The 26,605-nt window shown below is 37.5% G+C and overlaps 1 protein-coding gene across 1 annotated transcript in view; it reads left to right on the top strand.

Annotated features, from left to right (window-relative positions):
• MIGA1 (mitoguardin 1) overlaps positions 1 to 23,462 on the top strand; it is an 82,348-nt gene extending 58,886 nt beyond the window's left edge. The window contains exons 9-16 of the mRNA XM_036256415.1: positions 10,717 to 10,835; positions 11,096 to 11,168; positions 11,856 to 11,942; positions 13,867 to 13,965; positions 15,942 to 16,076; positions 18,053 to 18,106; positions 20,769 to 20,885; positions 22,654 to 23,462. Of these exons, the coding sequence (XP_036112308.1) occupies positions 10,717 to 10,835; positions 11,096 to 11,168; positions 11,856 to 11,942; positions 13,867 to 13,965; positions 15,942 to 16,076; positions 18,053 to 18,106; positions 20,769 to 20,885; positions 22,654 to 22,872 (903 nt within the window). The 3' untranslated portion in view covers positions 22,873 to 23,462. The remainder of the gene's footprint in view (positions 1 to 10,716; positions 10,836 to 11,095; positions 11,169 to 11,855; positions 11,943 to 13,866; positions 13,966 to 15,941; positions 16,077 to 18,052; positions 18,107 to 20,768; positions 20,886 to 22,653) is intronic.
• Positions 23,463 to 26,605: the final 3,143 nt, after the last annotated feature.

The raw sequence follows: 26,605 nt of genomic DNA, 5'->3' as shown, positions 1-26,605 counted from the left end.
TCCTGGGGCTTCCATGCTTAGGGTTTAATGGAGGCTTAAGCATTTTAGGAGTTACCTTCTTAAAATTTAAAGTTTGGCCCTGGCTGGTTTGGCTCAGCAGTTACAGCATTGGCCTACAGACCAAAGGGTCGCGGGCTTGATTCTGGTCAAGGGCACGTATCTTGGTTGCCATTTGATCACCAGCCCTGGTCAGGGTCGTGCAGGAGGCAACCAATTGATGTGTCTCTCTCACAATGATGTGCCCCCTTCCACTCCATCTGAAAATCAATGGAAAAATATCCTCGGGTGCGCCCTAGCCAGTTTGGCTCAGCGGTTAGAGTGTGGGCCCACAGAATAATGAGTTGCAGGTTTGATTCTGGTCAAGGGCACATACCTTGGTTGCAGTTCGTCCCGGCCCTGGTCCAGTCGTGTGACATGGAGGCAACCAGTTGATGTGGCTCTATGACACTGATGTTTCTCTCTGTCTCACTCTCTCTCTCCCTCCCTCCCTCCCTCCCTCCCACTCTATCTAATGATAAATGGAAAAACATACTCTGGTGAGAAATTTAAAAAAAAATCCTTGGGTGAGAATTTAAAAAAAAAAAATGAAGGTTTGTTGGGGTGGTTTTCTGGATCTTGGCCCTTACAGTTAATCCTATGAGAACTGAGTCCTAAGGGCTAATCCAAGGAGCTCGTTGTTTTGGTATTTATTTCTTTATTTTTAAAATATTTTTTCTTTATTGATTTTATAAAGAGAGGAAGGGAGAGGGAGAGAGCAACAGAAACATTGATGAGAGAGAACATCGAACATTGGCCTGATCTTCAAGATGCCAAAGGAGGTCAGTGAGGGCACCTGCACTGAAAAGAAATGCCCCTTTGCCAGTAATGTCTCCTTTTGAGGGTGGATCCTGCCTGGTGTGTTCACCAAGATGAAGCTGCAGAGGACCATGGTCTTCTGCAGACTACCTCCACTACATCCAAAAGCACAACCACTTGGAGAAGTGCTATAAAAACATGTCCATGCACCTGTCCCCGGTTTCGGGGACGTCCGGATAGGAGATATCATGGTTGGTGAGTGCTGGTCCCTGAGCAAAACCGTTTGCTTTGCTGTGCTCAACGTCACCAATGACAACAGCACTAAGAAGCCATTCTAGAAGTTCTGAGACTGGATGCCTGACCACTTCCCCTAACAAAATTCTTTTCCATTCAAAAAACAATAGCGATGACAACCCTAAACATTTATTATCTTACCATTTCCAAGGGTCAGAAATTTGTAAGTGGCATATCTCAGTGGATCTGGCTTGAGGTCTTTTGTGAAGTTGTAGTCAAGTTTGTTGACTGGGGCCACAGTCATCTGAAGGCTTGACTGGAGCTGGAGAGTCTGTTCCCAGGATAGCTCACTTACAGGAATGCCATGTTGGTGCCACCTACGGCAGGAATCCTAACTTGCTCACTACACGGTCTTTTCTACAGGACTGCTTGAGTATCTTCACAACATGGCACTTATCTTCTCCCAGAGGAAGTGATCCAAAAGAGAGTGAGGTGAAACAGTGACTGTTACGATCTAACCTCAGAAATCACACTCCATCATTTCTACAGTATTCAGTTGGTTACACATCTTAGTCCTGTTCAGCGTGGAATGAGATATTACCTGGAAGAGAGAAATCATTGAGGGCCATTTTGGAGGGTTGTTTTCTTGTTTATTTCTTTTCTGTTAGTGATATATGGTATACAGTCAGCCTGCTTTCTTTAACTGTAATTTCTATTTGTAATTTTCGGTGGTTGATCTGAAAGGAAAATGTCAACAGTAAAAAATAGTCCATATTAAAATGGAACTTAGCCTGTTTCATGACCCAACTTATAATAGTTTTGAGACTTTTGATATTTTTTTCATGGTTGTTCAGAGGCTTTTAAAAATATTAAGGCTTTAAAAAATAATACCTTACATCCAGCATAACCATTGCTTGCCAAGGAAGATAAGGTTCAGCCCCTCTTGCACCTCATGGAGGGCAAGGGAGAAGTAATTTAGGATGTTTGAAATCTTCAGCTAATCCCAAAACATTGCTTTTACTGGTTGGTACATCTTTGGGTTTTATCTATTTTGTCTGTTTTTATTGTTGCTGTTGTTACTGACTTGTTTAATTCCTCACATGGTCATTTTTATGGTACTTGTGAACTATGGGAGATAATTAATAAGGTAGGATGGTGCTTTGGTGGAAACCAATATAGTATTTATTTTTCTGTTTGAAATTTTTTAAATGAATTTTTGAAATGTACTCTTTTGGGGAAAGAATGACTTAGAAATAAAGGACATTTCAAGAGTTTTAACTAGCAAATGAAAAATAACCCCTTTTCAAGGTAAATTGCTTGTTTTCATACACTGGGATTAAACTATGTTACTGACCTCTGTTTCTGAAGACACATTTCAGCTCTCATAAAATGTTAATCTTTTTCTGAAACCTCTTTAAAAGTTTTTGGAAATTTGGTAAAAAAAAAAAAAAAAAATCTTCCCCTGGAGAGTATTATGCTAAGCGAAACAAGCCAAGCAGAGAAAAACAAATATCACATGATCTCACTTATTTGTGGAATATAATGAACTAAACAAACTGCTGAACAAAACTAACCCAGAGACATAGAGGTGGGGTTCAGAATGAAAAGCCTCAGAGGAGATGGGGTTGGGGGGGGAGATAAACCACAGAACTTACATGCATGTATGCATGACCAATGAACATAGACAACAAAGATGGGGATGAGGCGGGAGGGGGGTGGGGAGGAGGGTGTCAATGGGGGAAAATGAGAAACATCTGTAACAAAAACAAATTAATAAATAAAAAATAATTTATTTTAAAAATCCTTCCTAGAAACTAAATAGTAGAATGAGAATTTAAGCCTTTATTTTAGTGATTTTGCTTTTTGCTGTGAAAAAACATGATTCATGATTTAAATAAATGTTTCTGAGTTGTCATTTTCTCTTAGGAAGAGTTGATGATAATGTTAGCCAGTGTCAAATCTTTAATATGATGTATTTTCACAGCTGCAAGCCTATTTTAAGAGACCTATTTAAATGATCACCTCAGCCAAACCGACAAATAAGCAAGGTAGACCAATAAATCAAGACTTGACTCTGGAATCTCTTATTCTTGGATTTGTTCACTTTTTATTAGTATAAATTATTTTATGTAGAGTTTAATTGGAGCTCCAGTTTCCTCCTTAGGATTTTTTCGTACTGGTAAGTGTACATAGATCCTATTTGTTTTGACAGTGGTTCAAAACTTTAAACTATTTCATATCTAAAGAATTTCCATTCTAAGTTATTTTTAAAAACCTGTTAGTTTTTTAAACCTCAAACACTTTCCATTAGCATAATATATTTTCCTTAAACTATGAGAGGAAATACTACTTAAAGCAGAAAATATATAGTGTCAGGTATTGTTATTTCCATTTACCTTTTTTTGTTTGTTTCTGATCTGATAGACATATTTATACTACCTTTTTTTTTTTTTTACTTTTTTTAATTGATTTTTTAGAGAGAGAGGAAAGGAGAGAGAGATAGAAACATCAATATGAGAGAGAAACATTAATCGGTTGCCTCCTACATGCCCCTACTGGGGATCGAGCTGCAACCAGGCATGTGCCCTGACCAGGAATTGAACTGGGACCTCTCAGTACATGGGATGATGCTCAATCTACTGAGCCACACCGGCTGCGCTATTTATACTATCTTAAATGTTGCTGATGCCTAAACTTTTTCTTCCTTGGCTTTCTGGATAAGGTTGATAGGAAAGTACAGTTTGATATTTAAGAGTGTAGCTTTAGCTGGTGTGGCTCAGTTGGCTGGGCATTGTCCTGTGCACCGAAAGGTTGCTGGTTGATTCCTGATCAGAGCACATGCCCAGGTTTTGGGTTTGATCTCCAGTGGGAGGCATGCAGGAGGCAGCCAAACAATGTTTCACTCTCACATCGATGTTTCTCTCTCTCCCTCTCTCTTTCTCTCTCTCTAAAAATCATTTAAAATATATTTTTAAAAAGTGTATAAGCTCTGAAATAAATGCCTGGACTTAATTTAATTTCTACTATTTAGTTGTAGGACTTGGGGCATGTACCTGCTAATCTAAATCTATTTCTTTATCTATAAAATGTGGATCATAATAGTATCTACTTTATGAGCTTTTAGAAAGGGTAAATGAGATAGTCAAGTTAAAGCATTTAGCACAGCAGTGGGTGCATATGAAGTGGCAGAACCAGAGTGTAGAGAAACACTTTCAGAATAGTAGAGTAAAAACCTCTAAAAATCTTCACAAAAGCACAAAAACACTAGCAAAAATTGTCAAAATAAAAATGTTTATAACTCTGAAAAGTAATGAAAGACTTGTAAAAATTCAACAAATTGAACAAATGCTCAAGAGAAATGGCTGAATCTCCTTAAGAACAGTGACCTTTGTGGATATTTAACTTGCTTTATTCCCATCGCCTTCTTCATAGTAATCTTACAAACCATCAGTCTTGCGGCTATGGTAACTTTGAAAACCAGAGGCCCAGCAGCCACTGGAAGAAACTTGGTGGCTTTGGAGCTTCTCAAAAGCCCCATCCCCAGAGAATTGTCACTATTTGACCTGCAAAGCTCCATTCTCAGGACTTGTCTTTATTTAACCTGACTTAGAGCTTGCTCTATACAAAGAGTTCTATACCTTGGGTCTTTGTTTAAAACAATCACTGGTAATTGTCTAACATTGCAACTGACTGAGGTGGTGATACTACTGGGGCTAACAAGAGGTTGACCAAAAAACTTAAAAGGAAAAATTGAAAAACTCCAACATATGCCTGGGAATCTAGAAAACCACAAACATGGCAGGGCTCTGCATGTGTGCAGGAAAAACCACAGAAGTCCCTAACCTCTCACCTCTGGCTGACCTTCATGTCCTTTTATTTTTTAAATAATTAAAAAAATTAAATTACAGTTAATGTGTAATATTATATTAGTTTTAAGTGTACAGCATAGTAATTAGACATTTATATAACTTATGAAGTGATCACCCTGATAAATCTAGTACCCATCTGACACCATACATAATTATTATATTATTGACTATATTCCTTATGCTGTACTTTACATCCCCATGATGATTTTGAAATTACCAATTTGTACTTCTAAATCCCTTCACCTTTTTCACCTATCTCCCAATCCTCCCTCCCATCTGCCATCTGTCCAAATGTTATCTATATCTCTCATTTTGTTTCTGTTCTGCTTGTTTATTTTATTTTATTTTCCACATATAAGAAATCATCTGGCATTTGTCATTCTGTTTGACTTATTTCACTCAACACAGTACTTTCTAGGTCCATCCGTATTGTTGCAGATGGCAATATTTCATTCTTATATTTAAAAAATATGTTTTTATTGATTTTTAGAGAGAGAGAGAAACATCAATGTGAGAGAGAAACGTCAATAGGCTGCCTCCTGCATGCCCTCAACTGGAGATTGAGCCCACAACCCAGGCATGTGCCCTCACTGGGAATTGAACTGGGACCTCTCAGTTCATGGGACAATGCTCAATCCACTGAGTCACACTAGCTGGGCAATACTTCATTCTTTTTTATGGCTGAGTCATATTCCATTTTATATATGTACTGCTTCTTTATCCATTTATCTGTTGATGGGCACTTAGGTTGCTTCCATATCTTGGCTTTGGTAAATAATGCTGCAATGAGTATATGAGTGCATATGTCTTTTCAAATTGGTATTTATCAAATTAGATAAATACCCAGAAGTGAAATTGCTAGGTCCTTCTTTGTCTCTTTGCATTCTTTATTTTAAAGTCATTTTTGTCTGGTGTAAGTATTGCTACCACAGCTTTTTTATTGGTTCATTTCCAGTTTCCTAAAATACCTTTTTTTATTCTTTTACTTTTAGTCTGTATGTGTCTTTCAATCTGAAGTGAGTTTCTTGTTGACATCATATGTAAGGGTCTTGTTTTTTTATCCGTTTAGCCACCAGATGTCTTTTGATTGGAACATTTAATCTCTTTGCATTTAAGTAATTATTGATAGATATATATTTATTGCCACTTTATTGTTCATATTTGTTATGTTCTTCTTCTAGAAGACCCTTCAACATTTCATATAATACTGGTTTGGTGCTGATGAACTCCTTTTGCTTTTTCTTGTCTGGGAAGCTCTTTATCTGTCCTTTGATTCTAAATGATAACTTTAATGGGTAAAATACTCTTGGTTGTAGGTTCTTGCTTTTCATCATTTTGAATATTTCTTGCCAATCCCTTCTTGCCTGCAAAGTTTCTGTTGAGTAACTTTGGGAGCTCCCTTGTAGGTAACGAACTGCTTTTCTCTTGCTGCTTTTAAGATTCTCTCTTTGTCTTTAACCTTTTGCATTTTGATGATGATGCGTCTTGGTGTGGACCTCTTTGGGTTCATCTTGTTTGGGACTCTGTGCTTCCTGGACTTGTATGTCTGTTTCCTTCACCATGTCAGAGAAGTTTTATGTCATTATTGTTTCAAAAAGGTTTTCAATTTCTTGCTCTCTCTCTCTTCTCCTTCTGGCACCCCCATGATGGGAATGTTGATACTCTTGAAGTTGTCCCTGAGGCTCCTTAAACTATCCTCATGTTTGTTTGTTTTTCTGTTCTGACGGGGTGTTTTCTGCTTCCCAGTCATCCTGATCGCTGAGTTGATCTTCTGCTTCACCTACTCCACTGTTGATTTTCTGTAATCTATTCTTCATTTTAGTTAGTGTATTCTTCATTTCTGACTGGTTCTTTTTTATGTTTTCTATCATTTTGTTAAAGTTCTCACTGAGATAATTTTGCAGCCTTATAACTAGTGTTTTGAATTCTGGATCTGCTAGATTGCTTATTTCTATTTTGTTTAGTCCTTTTTCTAGAGTTTTGTTCTGTTCTTTCTTTTGGGACATGTTTCTTTTTCTTCTCATTTTGGCTGCTTCCCTGTGTTTGTTGCTATGTATTAGGTAGAGCTGCTACATCCCACAGTCTTAGAAAAGTGGCCTTATGTAGTAGGTGTCTTTCAGAGCCCAATGGTACAGCCTACTCAGTTACCTGATCTGGGTGTTCCAGGTGTGTCCCTTGTGTGGGTTGTGTACACCCTGCTTTTGTATTTGAGTCTTGATTGCCTTGTCACATGAAGGGGAGGGAGTTACCCACTCCCAGGCCCATCAGCTACAACTACAGTAGAGGTTCTGCTTGTGTGGTGGCTGACCCCACAGAGCAGGACTTACTTCAGTGGGGCTCTAGTGCCAGATACATTTGCCCTTTGAATGTGTTTGGTGGAGATGGTTGGGTGCTGCTCCCTCATGGACTGAAGCTGGACTTCAGGTGCACTGGCTCTGGTGCCTCCCGGGAGGTGCAGGCCAAGATCATTTGCTGCCTATGCCCAGCCCGGGGCCACTTAGCATGAGCTACAAAGTGACCTGCCGATGGTTGCTACATATGCTGAGCTTGGAGGTGTCCAGGAGAGGCCAAACTGTGAACTGAGGCTCGCTACCACTAGTGCCAGACCTAAGGCCACCTAGCAAGAGTTATGGGGCATGCCGAGTCCAGATGCTGCTTGTTTGGGGTTTGTGAACCTTTGAGAGATTTTTTAGGAAGGTCTGCAGCATGAGCCAAGACAGACTATTTGTATGGAAAAGCCTCTGGAAACAGCTTGTTTGGGCCCACAATTTAGGTGGGGTGGGATCTCAGGGAATTATCAGTCGAGGCAAACAGTGTTAGCCAGGTTGATGGAAACTGAGATATGGGCCCACTGGCCGGCTGTGTGGGGGAGGGCTTAGCAAAGGAACAATGGCCTCTGTCAGCACTTCTGTCTGGGAGAAAGCTATCCCTTTATCCCTCTCCCCAAAGATATGTAATTCAGTTTCTCCCCATATGTCCTGGTGCCTTTTGAGCTGCTGCTTTAGCCCTGGAGCTCAGAGCCAGTTATTTCGAGTAAGTCTATGTGTGGGCCCTTTAAGAGGAATGCCTGGCACTCCAGCATCCCTCACACAGCCACAATTTCACAGCCCGGAGTTACAGAGCCTTCTCTTCCTGGCACTAGAGTCCTGGGCTGGGGGACTGGGACTCCTTGCTCCTCAGTGGGCCCTTTGTAGCTGAGATATTCCTCCTGGTTTTTATCTGCCACACGTAGGTTTGGGACCAGCTTGTTCTGCGTCTCTTAGCAGTCTTGCTGTGGATTCTTTATATCCTCAGTTGTAGGAGTTCTGTTCTGCTAGATCTGAGGTGGCTGTTCTGTAGTTCGGTTGTAATTTTGATGTGGTTGTGGGAGGATGTAAGTACCTTGTTCACCTATCTGCCATTCTTGACCAGAAGCCTTCTAACCTCGATGTCTTGATGTTCTGCACAAGCAGGAGACAAAGAAAAAAATGATTAATTGGAATTTGGCAAAAGTAAGAACTTTTGTGCTTCAAAGGACAAGAAAGTGAAAGAGACAGCAGATGGGGAGGAAATATTTGTAAATTGTGTATTTGATAAAGGACTTACATCTAGAATACATAAAGAACTGTTACAACTCAACAATAAATAAACAACCCAATTTAAAACTGAGCAAAATATTTGAATAGACATTTCTGTAAAGAAGATATACAAAGGCCAATAAGACGATGAAAGATGTTCAGCATCATTAGTCATTAGGGAAATTAAATCACTTTACATAGACTAGAGTGCCTGTAATAAAAAAGATAGACAATAATTATTGGCAAGGGTATGGAAAGATTAGATTAATTATATATTGTTGGAAGGAATAAAAAATGATATGGCCACTTTGCAAGACAGTTTGGCAGCTTCTCAAGAAGATAGATACAAAATTACTATCGGACCCTTGCATTCTTCGTATCATACTCAAGAGAATTGAAAACATAAAAATCTTGTACACAAATGCTCAAAGCCACCTTATTCATGATAGCCAAATGGTGGAAACAACCCAAGTATCTGTCAATGAGGAATAAACAAAATGTGGTATAGTCATACAATTCAGCCATGAAAAAGAATGAAGTACTGATACATGCTACATCATAGATAAATCCTGAAAACATTGTGCTAATGAAAGAAGCCAAACACAAAAGGGCACATATTATTCCATTTATATGAATAAATGAGTTTCCAGAGTAGGAAATGCCATAGAGATTAAAAAATTAGTGGTTTCCAGGCCTAGAGAGAAGGGGCAATGGGGTGTGACTGCTAATGGTAGGGGGTTTCTTGTTGGGGTGATAAAAATATTTTGGCCCTGGCCAGTTTGGCTCAGCGGCTGGAGCTGACCTGCGGTCCGGAGAGACCCGGGTTCGGTTCCCGCTAAGGGCACGTACCTCGGTTGCGGTTTGTCCCCGGCCCTGGTTGGGTTGTGTGGGTGGCGGCCACTCGATGTGTCCCTTTCACATCGATGTTTCCCTCTCTCTCTCTTCCTCTCTCTCCCTCCCACTCTATCTGATCGGGAAAAAAAAAAAAATTTTGGAATTTGAAAGTGGTGCGGATTATACAACCCAATGAATATACGGTAGTCTCCTCTTACCCATGGGGGATATATTTTAAGACGCCCCCCTCCAGTAGATTCTTGAAGCCATGGATGATACTGAAACTATACCATGTTTTTTCTATACCTTTTCGCTTAAAGGAAGCACTTTACAACTTCTCTTTAGCATATCTGAATTGCTAGCATCACTACTCTTATGCTTTGGGGCCATTATTAAGTAAAATAATGGTTACTTGAACATACATGCTGAGATTCTGTGACAGTAACTGAGGCAGTTACTATGTGACTAACGGGCAGGTAGTTCACACGGCACGGATACACTGGACAAAGGCATGATTTGCATCCTGAGCAGGGCAGTGTGAAATTTCATCATGTTACTCAGAACGGCAAGCAATTTAAAACTTAAGAATTTTTTATTTCTGGAATTGTTCACTTAATATTTTTGGACCACAGTTGACCACAGGTAACTGAAACCAAGGAAAGCAAAACTGTGGGTAAGGGGAGACTATAGTATTAAAAACCACTGTATTATACACATAAAGGGTGCATTTTATGGTATGTGAATTATATCTCAATAAAGTTGTTATTAAAACATTTAAAAACCCTACAGTGTACCATTTAAGTGGGTCATGTGGTATTGAAAAATAAAATTATTCCAACGATTTCTTGCTTAGCTGGTTACTCTGTAGTGTTTGCAGTTGTTTTTTAATGAACTGTCAGAAGACTGGAATTGCGTTTGTTGGAATTGTTATACTAGCGAGAGATACAGGACTATTTTTCAGTTATACAAAGGTGAGTCAAAGACACATATTAGAAAAATTCCTTAGAATTAGCTAAATTGAGATTGTATCAGGGTTTGTGTAGAAAGTTTTACTTCATTTACAATTGTGAGTTAAAATACTTTTAAGCGTTCTTTTGATAATAAAATCCTTTTCTGTTTTTTTTCAGTGCTTCATCTTCAGTTATTTTTGTTGGTGAAGTGTAAGGGTAAACTGCTTTTCTGTGTACCCTGTGGATTTAAGTAGTTGGATTCAAAATGAACTAAGCTTGTTATCCAGTTTTACTCTTTTTGACAGCTAAATTTTGAAATATAATGAATTCAGATCTTACTAGCTATAAAATCTTCTTGAATGGTTTTTATGGTTTAATGAAATTGAGTACACTTTGATGTTAGTGAGATCCAGTCTTCTATCTTTTATGGTTCTTTTTCTTATATCGTTGTCTGTTCTAACCCACTGTAATGCTTAGCTTGCAGAACACAGAGAAGTCCGGCATTCTTACAGTCTGGAGTCCCTTTGCCACTGTCCTTTTTACGAAGAAGCTATGCATTTAGTTGAAGAAGGAAAAATTTACTCAAGAGTGCTTAGGTACCATTTCAGTTTTGCTTATGTTTGTGAAAAAGATTAAGGTGCTACTGCTATGTTTATATGATATTTATTTGAAATGTTCATGAGAATAGGGGAAAGTATATTTTTAGGCTCAAACAATATTTTTAACATGTTTCATCAGTATTGGAAAGACATGTGTTTTATATTAAGGTCCTGAGGTTAAGCCTTATTTGAGCCCACATTTATAGTGGGCTTGCTCTAGAATGCAGTGTAACTGTTGTCTCCCGTTTCTTACATAGAACTGAAATGCTGGAGTGCCTAGGAGACAGTGATTTTCTTGCCAAACTTCATTGTATACGACAGGCTTTTCAGGTATCTTTTTAAAACATTAGGTGACTTTACCCAGCCACTCATCCCCGCCCTCATGCTATAGAGTCCAGCTGCATATAAACAGGACAGCTCTTTGCTGTTTGTTATTCTCATTCCTAATGGCACATATAAAGTCTACCAAGTTTATGTTTCCTGCCTGCTGTTTCCCTTCATTTGGCTTCGTTTGTCATTGTCCTCTCCCATGGCTTCCCAGGTCCACCGCACTTTGTCAAAACAGGATATTTTGATGGTGGGTGTGTATAAATGGCTGCTTAAAATTAAAATCCTACTTTTTAAAATTATCAATTGATTGTTTTTGATTTGACTCAATTTTAAAGTCATTGATTTTCTAAAATGAAATAAGGGGATTAAACAACAAAATTATCATTATTTTTCTTATGTTTTGGGGCTATGTATCATTGATTTTGGACTTTCTAATATTAAATTGAACAGAATTTAAATTCAGATTTATCCCCCTTTAATCTTTTTTGATTATAGGTTTCAAGAGCTCCTTTTATTTTAGTAAATTAGAACTTTCTCTGTGGTCTGCCTGCTGAAATCGTGCCACGTACGATGAATGCAGTGGCCGCATTAGGGTTACTTGTGCATAGATGTGCTCTGAAGTCACACGTTTATTCAAATTCATTACAGGTCTCTTTTTCCTTTGTTTGGGGATGGATATTTTTTCAGGTCATTCTTTCAGAAACAGCCAACAGGATATTCCTTGCTGAGAGTGGAAGGAAAATTTTATCGGCCTTAATTGCGAAAGCACGAAAGGTAACTTGTTTTGTTGGCAGGTTTTTTTTTTTTATTGTTGTTTCTGTTGAACTGAATATTAAAATACATTACTTTTTTTTTTTTTTTTTCTTTATCCTTACCCGAGGACATTTTTTCTTTTTTGTTCAGATAGAGTAGGAGGGAGAGAGAGGAAGAGAGAGAGAGGAACATCGACGTGAAGGGGACACATCGAGTGGTTGCCACCCGCACACCCCAACCAGGGCTGGGGACAAACTGCAACCGAGTTACGTACCCTTAGCGGGAACCAAACCCAGGTCTCTTTGGATTGCAGGCTGACGCTCTAACTGCTGAGCCAAACCGGCCAGGCCAAAATACATTACATTTTTAATAGAAGAAACAGTTTTTGTAAATAGTCGCAAAGGTTCACATAAAATAAATAAGCCAAAGGGTATTGATTTCTACTTGGGCTGAATTATTTTCTTTTCTTTTTTCTTTCTTTTTTTTTTTTATCCTCACCCGAGGATATTTTTCCATTTTTTGTACAGATAGAGTGGGAGGGAGAGAGAGAGAGAAACATCGACGTGAAGGGACACATCGAGTGGCTGCCACCCGCACGACCAACCAGGGTCGGGGACAAACTGCAACCGAAGTACGTGCCCTTAGCAGGAACCGAACCCGGGTCTCTCTGTACCGCAGGCCGACCCTCTAACCGCTGAGCCAAACTGGCCAGGGCTGAATTATTTTCTATGTATGAAGCCCATTCTGTTTTGATCCAGTTGTTTCTCATAAATTATCCCAAAATTGCCATAAAGTCTATGAATGTCATGGTAAGAATCATTATTAGATCTGTTAACAGTAACCACTATTATTATTTCTAATACCTCTTCTCTACCTCCCTTAATCCTGTTCAGTAAGAAGGTTCTGGGGAATAGTATAGATCTCAGAAATCTGGAAATACAAATTGAGCTGCCTCTTATTCTTATTTATCTTCACAGAACTGAATGAGGCAGAAGCAATGAAAAGAACTTCATTAAGATGATAAGGAACCACTTTTCTATATGCAAGGAGTGTCCAGATGATGAGGAAAACCAACATAAAACAGGCTTTCCTTGAGCCGTTTGAACACCTGGTTTTCAGACCCAATCTATTTGAACCTCAATCCATCATTTGAATAATAACTATATTTGTGATACCCTATTTCAAAGGGTTCTTATGATGATTAAATAAATGAAAAATAGGAAAGAAAATTTTTTACAAAGTGCAAAATAAATAAAAGGAGATATTAACAACTTGCAATTCGCAGTGTTAATATGTATTATGTTGCTTTCTTGGCCTTCCCATGGCAGGCAGCGGTTTGGACCGGAATTCCTCCTCAAGGAGTAGAACTGCATCAGAAACATCAGATGGTATCTTTTGCAGCTATTTTTCATCTTAAGGACTGACCTAAATAAGCATACATGATCGAGTAGTAGACACTTTGCTTATAACATTTTACTAATGTTCTTAGTCTTGGCTTCTTCAAAATAGTGGAACAACGGAATATTAAACCAAATGAATATGGCATACCTTGAAAATGTATTTTAACTCAGTAACCTAATCAAATGACGATCTAGCAAATCTACTTGAAGAGTAACTCGTGCTTTGCAGGCTTGAACCTTCCTATGAGGTTGCATTTAGGACTGAAGTGTGTTTCCTTGCTCTGGCCTGTTTGGCTCAGTGGTTAGAGCGTTGGCTCGCGGTCCAGAGAGACCCAGGTTCGGTTCCTGCTAACGGCACGTACCTCAGTTGCAGTTTGTCCGCGGCCCCGGTTGGGGTTGTGCGAGAGGCAGCCACTCAATGTGTCCCTTTCACATCAATGTTTCTCTCTCTCTCTCCCTCCCTCCTGCTCTATCTGAACAAAAATGGAAAGATGTTCTCGGGTGAGGATAAAAATAAAATAAAATAAAGTGTGCTTCCTTTGCAGAATCCTAAGAAGTTTGAAGATGTTTTTGATGAAATGATCTATTTTCTAGAACAGACTGATCACTGGGATAGCACTGAAATGGAACTTGCTGCTAAAGGAGTAAGTTCACATTTTTAAATAATATTTATTCCCCCTAGTTACTTGCACATAATATTTACATAATTTGAGGCCACTGTTTTTTTTGTCCTTGTTAAATGACAGTAAAGCCATTTGTGTGGTGGTGGATCTGACAGACTCATAAACATTAGCAACCACAGGCTTTATACATTGGGATAACAGTTGAAAATAATTTTTTAAAGCCTTTTTCTTCCCTTACTTCCTTCCTCCCTCCTTTCCTTCTGTTTTTCCTTCCATCTGAAAGTCAGGAGCAGGCCCTAGCAGGGAAGTAATGGTGGCCTGTGCAGAGATGGTTTCAGATGGACAGCTAACTGGGGCCAGGGTATTGGCTACATATACAGGATCAAACAAACAAATATTGAAGATAATTGGAGCCAGGCTTCTGACTGTCGGAGAAGGGAGGTATAAAAAGCTAGGATTGCATTTGGAGCTGTCAGGGTGACTTCATAGTTTTAATAAGTATAGATAGGTATAGAAATAAATATAAAGGCTTGCATATACATAAACATACATGTACTTCCCAGCTCTGTTCACTGAGAGGGTCTGGGAGCAGCAACACCTCAGAAGAAATGACTCCTCGAGGGCATACAGATCTTGGCTTCTAAGTACCACTCTCCACTGAAAGGAACTAGGACTCTGGAAACACGGCTGATTTCAGCACTGGGATAGGGCAAGTACACGATGAGCCTGGAACATTTTGTTGTAACAGAAGCTTAAAGAATGAGTTTGCAAGGAACTAAAAGTCTTTCTAGGCAGAGAAAACAGTAGGTACAGAGACATGGAGGCATAAACTTTCCTTCTCCAGTGTTCCCTCACTTGGTGAAGGAATCGGCATCCATTCAGTTGTACAGGCAGGACACCTGGGATCCTCCTTCACCTGGTCCCCACCTACTTTATCATATTGCTCTCTTAAGTTTTGTAATTTTAACTTCTGTACATCTTTCAATTTCTTTAACTTTCCTCTGTTCCTGCCAGCCCCAATGTAGTCTGGGTAACTGCTGTCTTTTCCTGGACCACCTCCGTCTTCCCTGCCTGCTCCTCCCCTCCCTGCATTCACTTCCTCCTCTCCATCCCCTCTTCACATTGCTGCCAAGTTGTCTTTAAAAAATACAAATGTGATCATCCACCTCCCCTCCACCACGTCCCTCCTAAAATACTATGAAGGTAAAATCCAGAGTCATCAGCATGGGCCATAAACTCTGCAAGACTTGTCCCCTCCTCTTTGTTGCCTCTGTGCACTTCTGTAGCGAGCTGGGGCGCACTTGCTGTGATTTTCTTTGACTCAGCATCACTGTGTTCCTTCTTACCTTAAAGTCTTTGACAAGGTATTTCTTGTACCTGGATGCGTCCCCTTTGTGATGTGAGGGATATCACAAAGCCCTCTGTGATATCCAATCTAGATTAGAAACTTCACCATAAGCTCTCATCGTACCATACCATGTACTTTTTTCCTTTACTGTGCTTATCAGTTTGTAACTGGATTTGAGGGATTATTGCTGTCTGTTTTCCCCACTAAACAAAGCATCTGGTTTACTTACTCTAGAAGTCTGAGCACCTGGTATAGCATGTAGTACAATACAGTATGCGTGAATGAACGAAAGAGTGAGAGGTTCATGATGTTGTGGGGAAGACAGATACACCAATAAGTCAATGACAAAGCAGAATGATCTTTGTGGACACCATAATTAAAGCACAAACAAAGGACTCCTACTGTAGAGTGAAGGGAGAGATTAATTTCCCCTGATGAGATCTAGGAAGGAACAGCTGTCATGTGAATTGTAATTTCAGGGGTTGAGTTGTTTTCTTATTTGTCTCTCCTCTTCCTCTCTTTTTGTCATTAATATAGTAATCTGATGCAACTAAAATATCCAGCTGTTGTAGTAAAGTATGAAGCCCTGGCTCAGATTTTATTTTAGCTTTATGTAATAATTTCTGTTTTAACTCATAATTTAATGCAGGTGAAAAATCTAAATTTTTATGATGTTGTTCTGGATTTTATATTAATGGATTCCTTTGAAGATTTAGAAAACCCACCCACATCCATACAGAATATAGTAAATAATCGCTGGCTAAACTCATCCTTCAAAGAAACTGTAAGTGGTGGTTTATCTTTTTCAACTATGTACATTTAATGAAAAAAGTTTAGAAATGAGCCCTGGCCGGTTTGGCTCAGCGGTTAGAGCGTCTGCCTGCGGTCCGGAGAGACCCGGGTTCGGTTCCCGCTAAGGGCATGTACCTCGGTTGCAGTTTGTCCCCGGCCCTGGTTGGTCGTGCGGGTGGCAGCCACTCGATGTGTCCCTTTCACATCGATGTTTCCCTCTCTCTCTCTCTTCCTCTCTCTCCCTCCTACTCTATCTGTACAAAAAATGGAAAAATGGCCTCGGATGAGGATTAAAAAAAAAAAAAAAAAAAAAAAAAAAAAGTTTAGAAATGAGAAGCTTAATAAGATTTACATGTATATCGCCTATGGAACTAGTGTGGACACTGAGTTCATCCTTTGATATTGTGATCAGATGTGTAGAATATTCAACATCTTCAGATGAAATTTCCTTTTTGGTTTTTCTGTCAGTCCTTCCCTTGACCTGAAATAGTCAGTATTTCTTTAGATCTAAAAACAAAAACAAAAAAAAATGTTACCTCAGGCTTCAGACTAGTTCAGATCTAACAGAAAATTGTCTGTAACTGAAATGACTATGACTAAACTGAAATATAGCAGCCGCAGTTGGAGCACTGGCCTGCGGATCAAAGAGTCGCGGGTTCAATTCCGGTCAAGGGCACGTACCTCAGTTTCAGTTCCATCCCTGGTCCTGGTGCGGGAGGCAACCAGTCGATGTGTCCCTCTCACATTGATGTTTCTCTCTCTCCCTGCCCCCTCTCTTCACTCTATCTGAAGATAAATGGAAAAGTATCCTCAGGTGAGGATTAAAAAAAAAAAAAAAAAGACAGTATGTATTTTTTAGAGAAAATTATGAGGATTCTTGTTCCCAAATACTATAAAAAACTAGGAAAGAAAAAAAACACAGGTTTAAACTATATTTTATACTTACAATGTTTTTAGTGTCTATTGTTTTTCATACTCAAATCTCTATTTGCTGCTGTTGTTTATTTTTTTGGAGGGGGTCTTTAAGTGTGTACCTGAAAGTAGGTGGTATAGCTATTCATGATGAAGTTTGAATGCCTTTTTAAAATGTTTCACTGGGTTCTGGCCGGTATGGCTCAGTTGGCTGGGCTCGTCTTGTGTACTGAAGGTTGCTGGATCAAGTCCTGATTCATGTTCCATTCTCACATTCATGTTCTCCTCTCTCCCTCTCCCTTCCTCTTTTCTTAAGAATCAGTTTTTTAAAATGTTCCAATGGGCTATTTCACAAGTTTTTTTTTTTTTGCTAATTTCTGCTATTAAATTTTAAAACAGTTTTAATAAATCCACGTTTCCTTCAGTGTATGTTTTACCCATAAAAGGTACATGTTATTTCCATTTCCATAACTGCTTTGGTAAATTGACCTTGATCAAAGTTGGGTCCTGTCAGAATAGAGTCAGATTTCTTCAGGATCCATTTAGGTGTTTTGTCCCTATCATTGTGGTTATACTTTTTAGTTCTTTATTTGGATAAAACTGTTAGCTTTATTCACAATTATTTCCAGCAGTACTATTCTTTTTTTTAAAAAAAGTACTTTGTCTTCATTTTTATGCATAAAATATTTACTAAATATGTGCATCTATGTATACATATTTTTACTCTTTTCCCTTAGGAACAGAATTTAAGAACTCTGGGAGTTGAATTATAATTGCGACGGTCATTGGTACCAGAATTCAGCCTTTTTTTCTTTAGAGACTTTGTATTTCTTTAATTCTAAAATTTATTTAATTCTAAAATTTATTTAATTCTAAAACACTTCTTTTCATTAATACTTAACAAACAATAGAAGGAACTGGTTCTTGGTTAATGTTTTGAGCAATTTAGACCCATCAACTTTGAATTTCTAATAAAAATCACATCACTCTTTTCTAAATGGAAAGTCTATGTAGTTATAAATTGAAGTCTTGTTTTTCTCCTCTGCATATACTTAGGCTGTGGCTTCAAGTTGTTGGTCAGTGCTGAAACAGAAAAGGCAACAGATGAAGGTAAAATACTTTGGACATCTTTGTTAAGTAATTTCAGGCTCCTGTCAAAGAAACATCTGAGTCGGTTCTCTAGTGGGAATGGCAGGTCATAAGTCCCTAAAGCTAGATGAGTGATTTATCGGTACATGGTTGGCTCCTCCTGTTTTGAATTCTTTCTTCCTCTCCCTTAACTTCTGTAGAGTTCAGTATCGCAGGCATTTAGGGGTTTCTAAGTGGAAGAGGGTTCAGGGTTGGAAACAGCTCTGACAGAGTTTTAGTTTTTGTTTTTTTACTTACTGACGTTTCAAAATTTGTTTAATATTGTGGTTTCCACTTCATGTAATCCAATTGAGAAATAACTATTTGATTTTGATAGCTGTTTTATTCAAATGAGAGGCTCCACCGAAAAGTCTCCAAGTTTATATCCTGTCTCCATGGCGCACACCCTTCAGCCCATCTCACCACCACTCCCTCCCATGCAGAGGGCGTGACTGCAGTGAGACGGCCTGGCTCCAGATGCCTCTCTGGCCATGACCTCTGGGAGGGGGCTTGACCTCTCTGTGCCTTAGTTTCCTTATCTCTCAGAAAGAGTATAGTACCTACTGCATGGGGATTTTGAAGACTCAATGCATAAAACTTAGAACAGTGTTTGACATAGTGCATTTTGCAAGTGTTGGTTATTATAGTGTTGTTATTTATCCACTGACCTGTAGTATTTGATCACATCCATATTTCTCAGTTTGATCCTTGTAACTTTGGGATTATATTGCCAAGTGCAGCATTTTCAAAACACAATTCTCACAGCATCTTCAGATGGTGCTTATTAAAAATAATTCTGAAGACCATATCTTTGAGTAATTCTTATTTAAAATGATTCCAGAGACCCAGTCCCCTAAATGAAGATTATAAACAAGTTCCCTAAATCATGATTATAAACTGTAATGTTTGAGAACCTCTGGTTTAGGGCTAGGAAACAGACCTGTAGACTGGGTTTGATTCTCACATAGCCAGCATGATGATGGGCAAGTTACTACCAGCTGACATTCCGTTTTCCTGTTTGCAAAATGGAGTTAATGCTTACTTCACAGGGCTGCTGTAAGGATGAAATGAGATAGTATTAACAAGCTTAATTTAAACATAAAATTAAGAGTAAATATTAGAAAGTTTTTAATAAGTGGTAGTTTCCATGATTGTAACATTATCATTATATCTAACTTTATTTGTTCTTAGCATGAATCTTGTGCCTTAGCCTTCTTTCTGTATCCACAGAAACCTATGTATCTTACCTCTTGGGGAACTACTTCCTATGCCTGGCATGGCATACTCTATTCCCTGTACTTAAATACATCTTACCTGCTGTTGAGTTCAGCTCAACAATTATTCCTTGGTGAAGCATGTCTCTTCTACTACAGCCCATGCTAACTTCTTACCTGTCTGAACACCTAGTACAGTTAGAGTCTGTATCGGTTTTAGAACTTGAATGTATGCAGAACATCTCTTATACTAGAGTAATAACTTAAGTACATCCCTCATGACGTTTTGGCCTTCACTAGATAGTATGTGATTTAGGACAGGTTATTCAATCCCTCTGAAGTATCACTTTTTACATATTAAAACGTTGACGTGACCTACTTTTTCAGGAACGTTTTATTAAATAGAACCAGCACATTATCTGGAATATAATGAGTACTCATTAAATGCTAATTGCTGCTATAATATATTTCTTAAATTGAGGTTTAGATATCTTAGAGCCTATAAAAGAGAAAATAACCCCTCCACAAGACAGAATCTTAAGGCATAGTTATCCCCAGTGGATGTTATATGATACATCCCATCGGATCTTATTTAACCAGGACATTCAGAAAGTTATTAATAAACTTAGAGTTTTCTAAATCATAACTGTTTGTGTTACTGTTTCACAAGAAGAGGCAATTACACATTTCAATACTTCAATAATATCTGGTTCCTTAACTAAAAGTTAGGAGTCTAGTGAGCACAATTTTGTACTTAGGACTTAATCATTTTAAATTTGTTTTACTGCCCTGGCCAGTTTTGCACAGTGGTTAGAGCGTCGGCCTGCAGTCTAGAGAGACCCGGGTTCGGTTCCCGCTAAGGGCACGTACCTCGGTTGCAGTTTGTCCCTGGCCCTGGTTGGGTCATGTGGGTGGCAGCCACTTGATGTGTCCCTTTCATGTCGATGTTTCTCTCTCTCTCCCTCCCACTCTGTCTGAACAAAATATCAAGAAACGTCCTTGGGTGAAGATAAAAAATTAGTTTTACTATTTTTCAGATAATCTGATTAAGTGGTTGAGTAGAAATTTTTCATAGCTGAAACCCTGGCAATCTCATTAAAAATCATACCACTAAGGAACGTGTGCCATTCTTGTTTTTACTCGGTTACAACACTGATAGGATTGCTTCTGTGTGAAGTGAAAATGCCTTTGAGAAATACTGTTTCTCAGCATATATGAAACTTTTGGCTGGGTTATGAAATCTGCAGAAAACATTCTGTGACTAAAAGTTACTTGTAAGTTTATGAATTTTCTTATTAAGCCGGCTCATCCTTGACCTTTGGTTTTCCCTCAAAAGAACTGGTCATATGCTGGAAAGCAATTTAAGTTTCTAAAGAGAAAGCAAATTCAAATAGGTAAAAATAACTCAATTCTCCTTTTCTTCCCAACAGATCCCAGATGGATTTTTTGCCCATTTTTATGCCATTTGTGAGCATATCAGCCCAGTCTTAGCCTGGGGCTTTTTGGGTCCTAGAAATTCTCTCTATGATTTATGTTGCTTCTTTAAGGTATGTCCAGTCATTGAACCATTTCGTTTTTCTAAATAAAAATATCTGTTTTGTTTTTTGCGTTTGCAGAAGAAAGAATGTTATTTAAAGGTAAAGTGATAAAAGTTGCCTAAATCCAGTGTTTTAGATAGATGGGGTGCTTTACCCGGAGTAGCTGCAATCCCATCACGTGTCAGTCCCTCTGTGATGGATGCCTGTTCTCGGATGGCGTTATGATGCTGCAGTCAAATTGCTGAAGACAGTTTGTTCTTCATGCCTGGATGCTTTTGAAATTTATAAAATAAGTAATATTTGTCTTTATTTGCTTATGTGGCCATGTAGAAAGAAGTTCTGGTCCAAGGTAATATGAACAATAAAATCCCAGTTGTAAGAAATAACATGAGAGTTTAAAGTTGCATCCCAAGGTCAGCTGTTTAAGCTTGCCAAAAAAAAAAAAAAAAAAAAGTTATATAGCTCATTGCAGAATTTTCTGCTTGGCACAGTGCCAAGAAAAATCTCACTATTTTAATAACCTTCAGTTTAGGCTGAGTTTCAAGAAGCAAATAAAAAAGTAAATATAACCAAGTATGAATTAGAAAGTTTTTGATGTTTAAAAGTTTGGATGTTTCACTATACCCTTCATTAAAAAAATAAAGTTATGTTTATGTGCTGTTAATGTAGTATTCATGTAAATGGTTTAGGAAATATTTATTTTGCTATCGTTTAAAACTCATTATTTTTTGACTAGTTTACTTGACCTCTCAAATGTAAGTTAAGGTATGTGTTTCGGGGGAAAGATTTGGACTGAGAATTAAGTCTGTTATTAATGAACAGTCTGACTCTGGGAAATTCTGCTTTGTCCTCTTTTTCTTTATCTATCTATCTATCTATCTATCTATCTATCTATCTATCTATCTATCATCTATTTTTTTTGGTACGTGCCCCTAGCGGGAACCAAACCTGGACTCTTTGGTCCGCAGGCTGACGCTCCAACCACTGAGCCAAACCGGCCAGGGCTTTTTTCTTCATCTATAAAATGAAGAAAACTTCCAGTTTTTGAAACTTCCAGTTACAAAATCCAGTGATGCTAAGAGGTGTGCCTTCTTAGTACTTCTTAATATTTGATTTCTGTAGGGTAGAAATTAAATACTCCTGATTTTTACTCTTTGGAATTACTTTTATTTTCATGATAGTATAACAACCTGAGACTTAATACTTAGTAGGATACAACTTGTTTAAAGTGAGTTTCAGCCTAAGTATTATTAACTTACTGAAATGAAATATTCTTGTCTTCCCCTGATTCAGACCTGAAATTATATTAATTTCACAAATATCCTAAGTTTTGTATGTACAGAAAAATATACATTTAAAACTTATAAGTTATAATTATTGAAAATAGTTTACTCTTCTGTCTTAAAGTAGTACCATTTTTATAGGTAACATTGAAAACGTCAGTTATTGGGAAAGGACTAATAATAGCCCCTTTACCTTTATACAGTGCTTTTGGTTTACACACATTTTCTTTAGATTTTTTTTTTTCATAACATCAGCCCTGAGTAGTACAACTAATGATAAGCAGTATTGTCCCTTATTTTACAGAAAAAGAAAATGAGACCTCAAAGAGGTTTGATCACTTGTTCACTGTCCCTCTCCCACTGAGACAGGAAATTAGCACTGGAACTCAGACCTTCTGCCTCTCATTCAGTGCCTGTTACAACGTTAGACACTATTCAGATTTAATGCAAGTTTGATCTAATAAGTGCCAATTTGTTTTGTGTTTATTTTCCAGAATCAGGTTCTTTTCTTTCTCAAAGACATTTTTGACTTCGAGAAAGTGCGCTATTCCAGTATAGAGACTTTGGCCGAAGACCTCATGCAGTTACTTGTTCGCCGCACTGAACTTCTCATGGCCTATCTGGGAGCTGATGCGCTGAGGCATACAAGTAGTTGTATAAGTGGTCATGGCCACGTTATGTCCAGTGGCCTGGTGGAAGCCAAAGCGCAATAAGTATCATAACAATCAGACAATTTGAGTGTGCAATGAAATTTTTAAAGATAACTGTTGATTCTGTAAGATATATTGCACAGAATTAGTGGATATGGGCTCAGGGAAGGAAAAAAATCTAGTGAAGAATGCGTGGCCGTACTGTACTCACACAGAAGTTCTGTCATTGAATCCCTGTGTAGTGTATCCAAAGCAGCTGTTCACAGTTGAGGTAATAATTTAAGTCATGAAATGTTGCATATTTTGCTTGACTTGAAGCCAGTACTTGGGAGTTAATTGATTTGTCATCTTGAAGCTGTCTGAAATGTCTAGTATTATTTTTTAAAGCTCTGTTTTTATGCTTTGCACCTTGAAATTATACACTTTAGCTAAGACCTGTGTGGCCTACACATACAATGTATTACTCCTAGTGTCCACAAATTTAACTTTGCCTGAAAATGTATTTTTAATTGTAAAGTTATTAATTTGTTTAATCAAGTTTAGACAGTAGTGGTGTTTAATATGTACTGCTTACATTATTGCTTGTGCGTTTGCTTATGTATTTGAATCAAACAAATTGTAATGGCTGAGTATCATTATAAAACATTTAAATGAATTGACACTGAGAAGTTTACAAGTTATAAGTTTATATTAGATTTACTACAGTTTCCAAAATATATTACTGTTAGTCCTGTAAGTTAAAATAGGCTAAAGGAATTTTTTTTATCTTTTTATAGATTAGAGCATTTTTCTCTTAAATGAATATTGATTAAAAAGATAAAATTTATTAACTATGACAGGCAATTAAAATTTTTTCTGTGTAGTTTTGAAACTGTCTCCCAACATCTGCAGTTATTAATCTTGATACAGTAAAGTCATTTCTCATTTTTCCTTCTATAAAACAAGTTTTTAGTTATTCTTATAGAGAATTTAGCCCATTTTGTCATATTATGTCCATATTTTTAAAATATTCATACTTTGAGCCTTAGTGAGGTCTTAAAGGAATTATTTTCCCTATGAATGTAGAACAAAATATTTTTAATGATATGGAAGTATATTTCATGTCCTTTATGATGAATCTATGAACAAATGGGTTGTTCATATAAGTAAGGTTCTTTAGAGTATATTAGATACTTTTAGAGTTGTATTAATTTTGTGTCTAAATCATATACCATTTATTTGGAGTGGCTGACTCAGTATATCAATGAATTCAATTTGTTGATTTTTTTTTTTTAATCCTCAACCAAGGATTTTTTTTTTTTTTCAACTAGAGTAGGAGGTAGGCAGAGAGAGAGAGAAAAACATCAGTGTGAGAGAGACGCATCCAATGATTGCCTCCTGCACAACCCCGACCAGGGCCGGAGATCGAACCCACAACTGTGCCTTTGACCGGGAATCGAACTTGTGACTCTTTGGTCCAAGGGCCGATGCTCCAACCTCTGAGCCAAACTGGCCAGGGCTTGTTGATTTTGTTTTTAAAGTGGGCTTTATCTATTTTAGGAGTGAGTTACTCAGAAGGATTTAAATATATATTTTTAGAATGCATTTTTAGATTAAAGTGCCTAGTTTCTGATTAGTAGAAAATGAAAAGGGGGTGGGGGAAGCATAATCTTTTCAGGTTTTAAATTTATGTATGTGCCATGTTTAGGTAAGAGTAGTTACAAAATGTGAGATTCAGCATCTTCATTCTGATTGCATGTACTGTATTCCATAACATACAGTTTATAGTATTAAACAGTATGAAATATTGCTGTAATAATTTTTGAATATATAGTTCCTTGACTTTTCTTATGTTCTTAATTTAAGAATTGGCTATTCATCATTCTTATTATTGATGGAAGAGTATCATTAGAAGTATCAAATCTAAAAATTCCATTATGTAATGCTTTACTTTTTAATTTATGTCTTGTATTTTTAGCTTCTTATTGAGGTACCACTGGCCTTGAATGATTCACACACATACACACATATGTGCACATACACATTCACAGTATTATGTAGGCAAGACAGTTATTGCTTATATGAATTTTCCTGTGTGTGGAGCTAATGTTTTAAGCTGTGGTTTTATAAGCAAAGTTATAAGTAAACTTGATTACTCTTTTATTTGAGGAAGATATTTGAAATCTATTTAGAAGAATTGCACTATTTTATAATGCTGCTACTACGTGAGATAACTGAGGAATTTATTTCATCAGGTAAGATGAATGGCTTTCCAGAGGGTTTTTTTTTTTTTCTTTTATAGTTTATCTTTTGAAAAAGTTGCCCATATTCAACAGGTTGGTTTGTCTAATTAAGGGCTTGAGTTTGATTCGTTTTTGGTCAGTTTAGGACCTATTACTAGAGTAAGATACTTTCTTTGGTGGCCTTTAACAAGAGTCAGGAATGACCAAATAGAGTTTCAGGATAATGCATATAGGGAAAAAACCTCTATTGTAAGAGGTGAAACTTGACCTTTTAAAAGAAGTATCTCTCTCTTTTTTTTTATCCTCGCCCGAGGACATTTTTCCATATTTTGTTCAGATAGAGTGGGAGGGAGAGAGAGAAACATCGACGTGAAAGGGACATATAGAGTGGTTGCCTCCCAAACAACCCAACCAGAACCGGGGACAAACTGCAACTGAGGTATGTGCCCCTAGCAGGAAAGGAACCCGGGTCTCTCTGGTCCGCAGGCCGACGCTCTAACTGCTGAGCAAAACCGGCCAGGGCAAAAGAAGTATCTCCTAAAAATGTTTTTGACCACAGAAGAGTTCTTATGACCTATGTACCAATTTCAGTTTGCTTTGACATTGAGTTAAACAGTTAATGTTTTTAAAAATTAAAAAAAAATCACTGAAACTAGTTTAAACTTTTTAGGGTAAACTCTGTTTAACATTTACTCATGGTAACATTATCAGAAAATTGCCACTTCCACATGAGTCCACCACCTACTTCCCCAGGTAGATTATAAGAGGATCTTGAATTAGTCCTGAGTAAATGGATCTTCTCTCTTCTGTTTTTTGGAAGAAAAAAAGGTAAGTGTTCAGGTGATTTATACTTGGTAATTTCTTTTCTGTTTTTGTTTCTCTACATTTTTGTTTATCTAAAAGGCTGGTTACTTTTTCTCTGAGACTTAAAATATGTTTATTAAATGTTAAAATGAGATTATCTTTTTAAAAAGAAGCTAAGCTTTTCATGCTGTTATAGTCAGCTACAAAGAACTTTTTCTCATAAAGTAGTAGTCTTTATTTGCATCCATTTACTTATGATTACAAAAATTTGTTGAATTAATTGACTTTATAGAAAATATTTACAATTTTCTTGCCTTACGTGAGTATCTAAGGAATGATTATTTGCATTACAAAAGGATACTTTATCATTCCTTTGAACATATGAAATAGGAATGCCAAAGTAACATTTAATATACTTCTCTGTGACCTTTCATGACCAGAAATTTTAAATTATGTTCGTTAACACAGTTTGCTTTTATTGTAATGTGAACACATTAGGAAATTATTTGGAATATACATTTCAAAGTGATTATATACAGATTAGGCTGAATTCAAAATTGTGGTTATTTGCTTGGATTAATCAAATTTAGAAATATCTCTGTTATGTGAGACAGGAAATTTGTATAATCTGTGATTAATGGAGATAAAGGTATCCTTTTTATGTTCCTAATGATTATGTTATTGTTTTTGCTTGGTTTGAGAATAACCATGTATTAGCTTTACTTGGCTGATATCAGTAAGTGTGTCTATTTCCTAAATGTAAGGTCTGC

Source organism: Molossus molossus, unplaced genomic scaffold (assembly GCF_014108415.1).
Source record: "Molossus molossus isolate mMolMol1 unplaced genomic scaffold, mMolMol1.p scaffold_m16_p_12, whole genome shotgun sequence".
Taxonomy (NCBI): domain Eukaryota; kingdom Metazoa; phylum Chordata; class Mammalia; order Chiroptera; family Molossidae; genus Molossus; species Molossus molossus.
The sequence above is the reverse complement of the archived record's forward strand: the minus strand, read 5'-3'. Positions and strand labels throughout refer to the sequence as shown.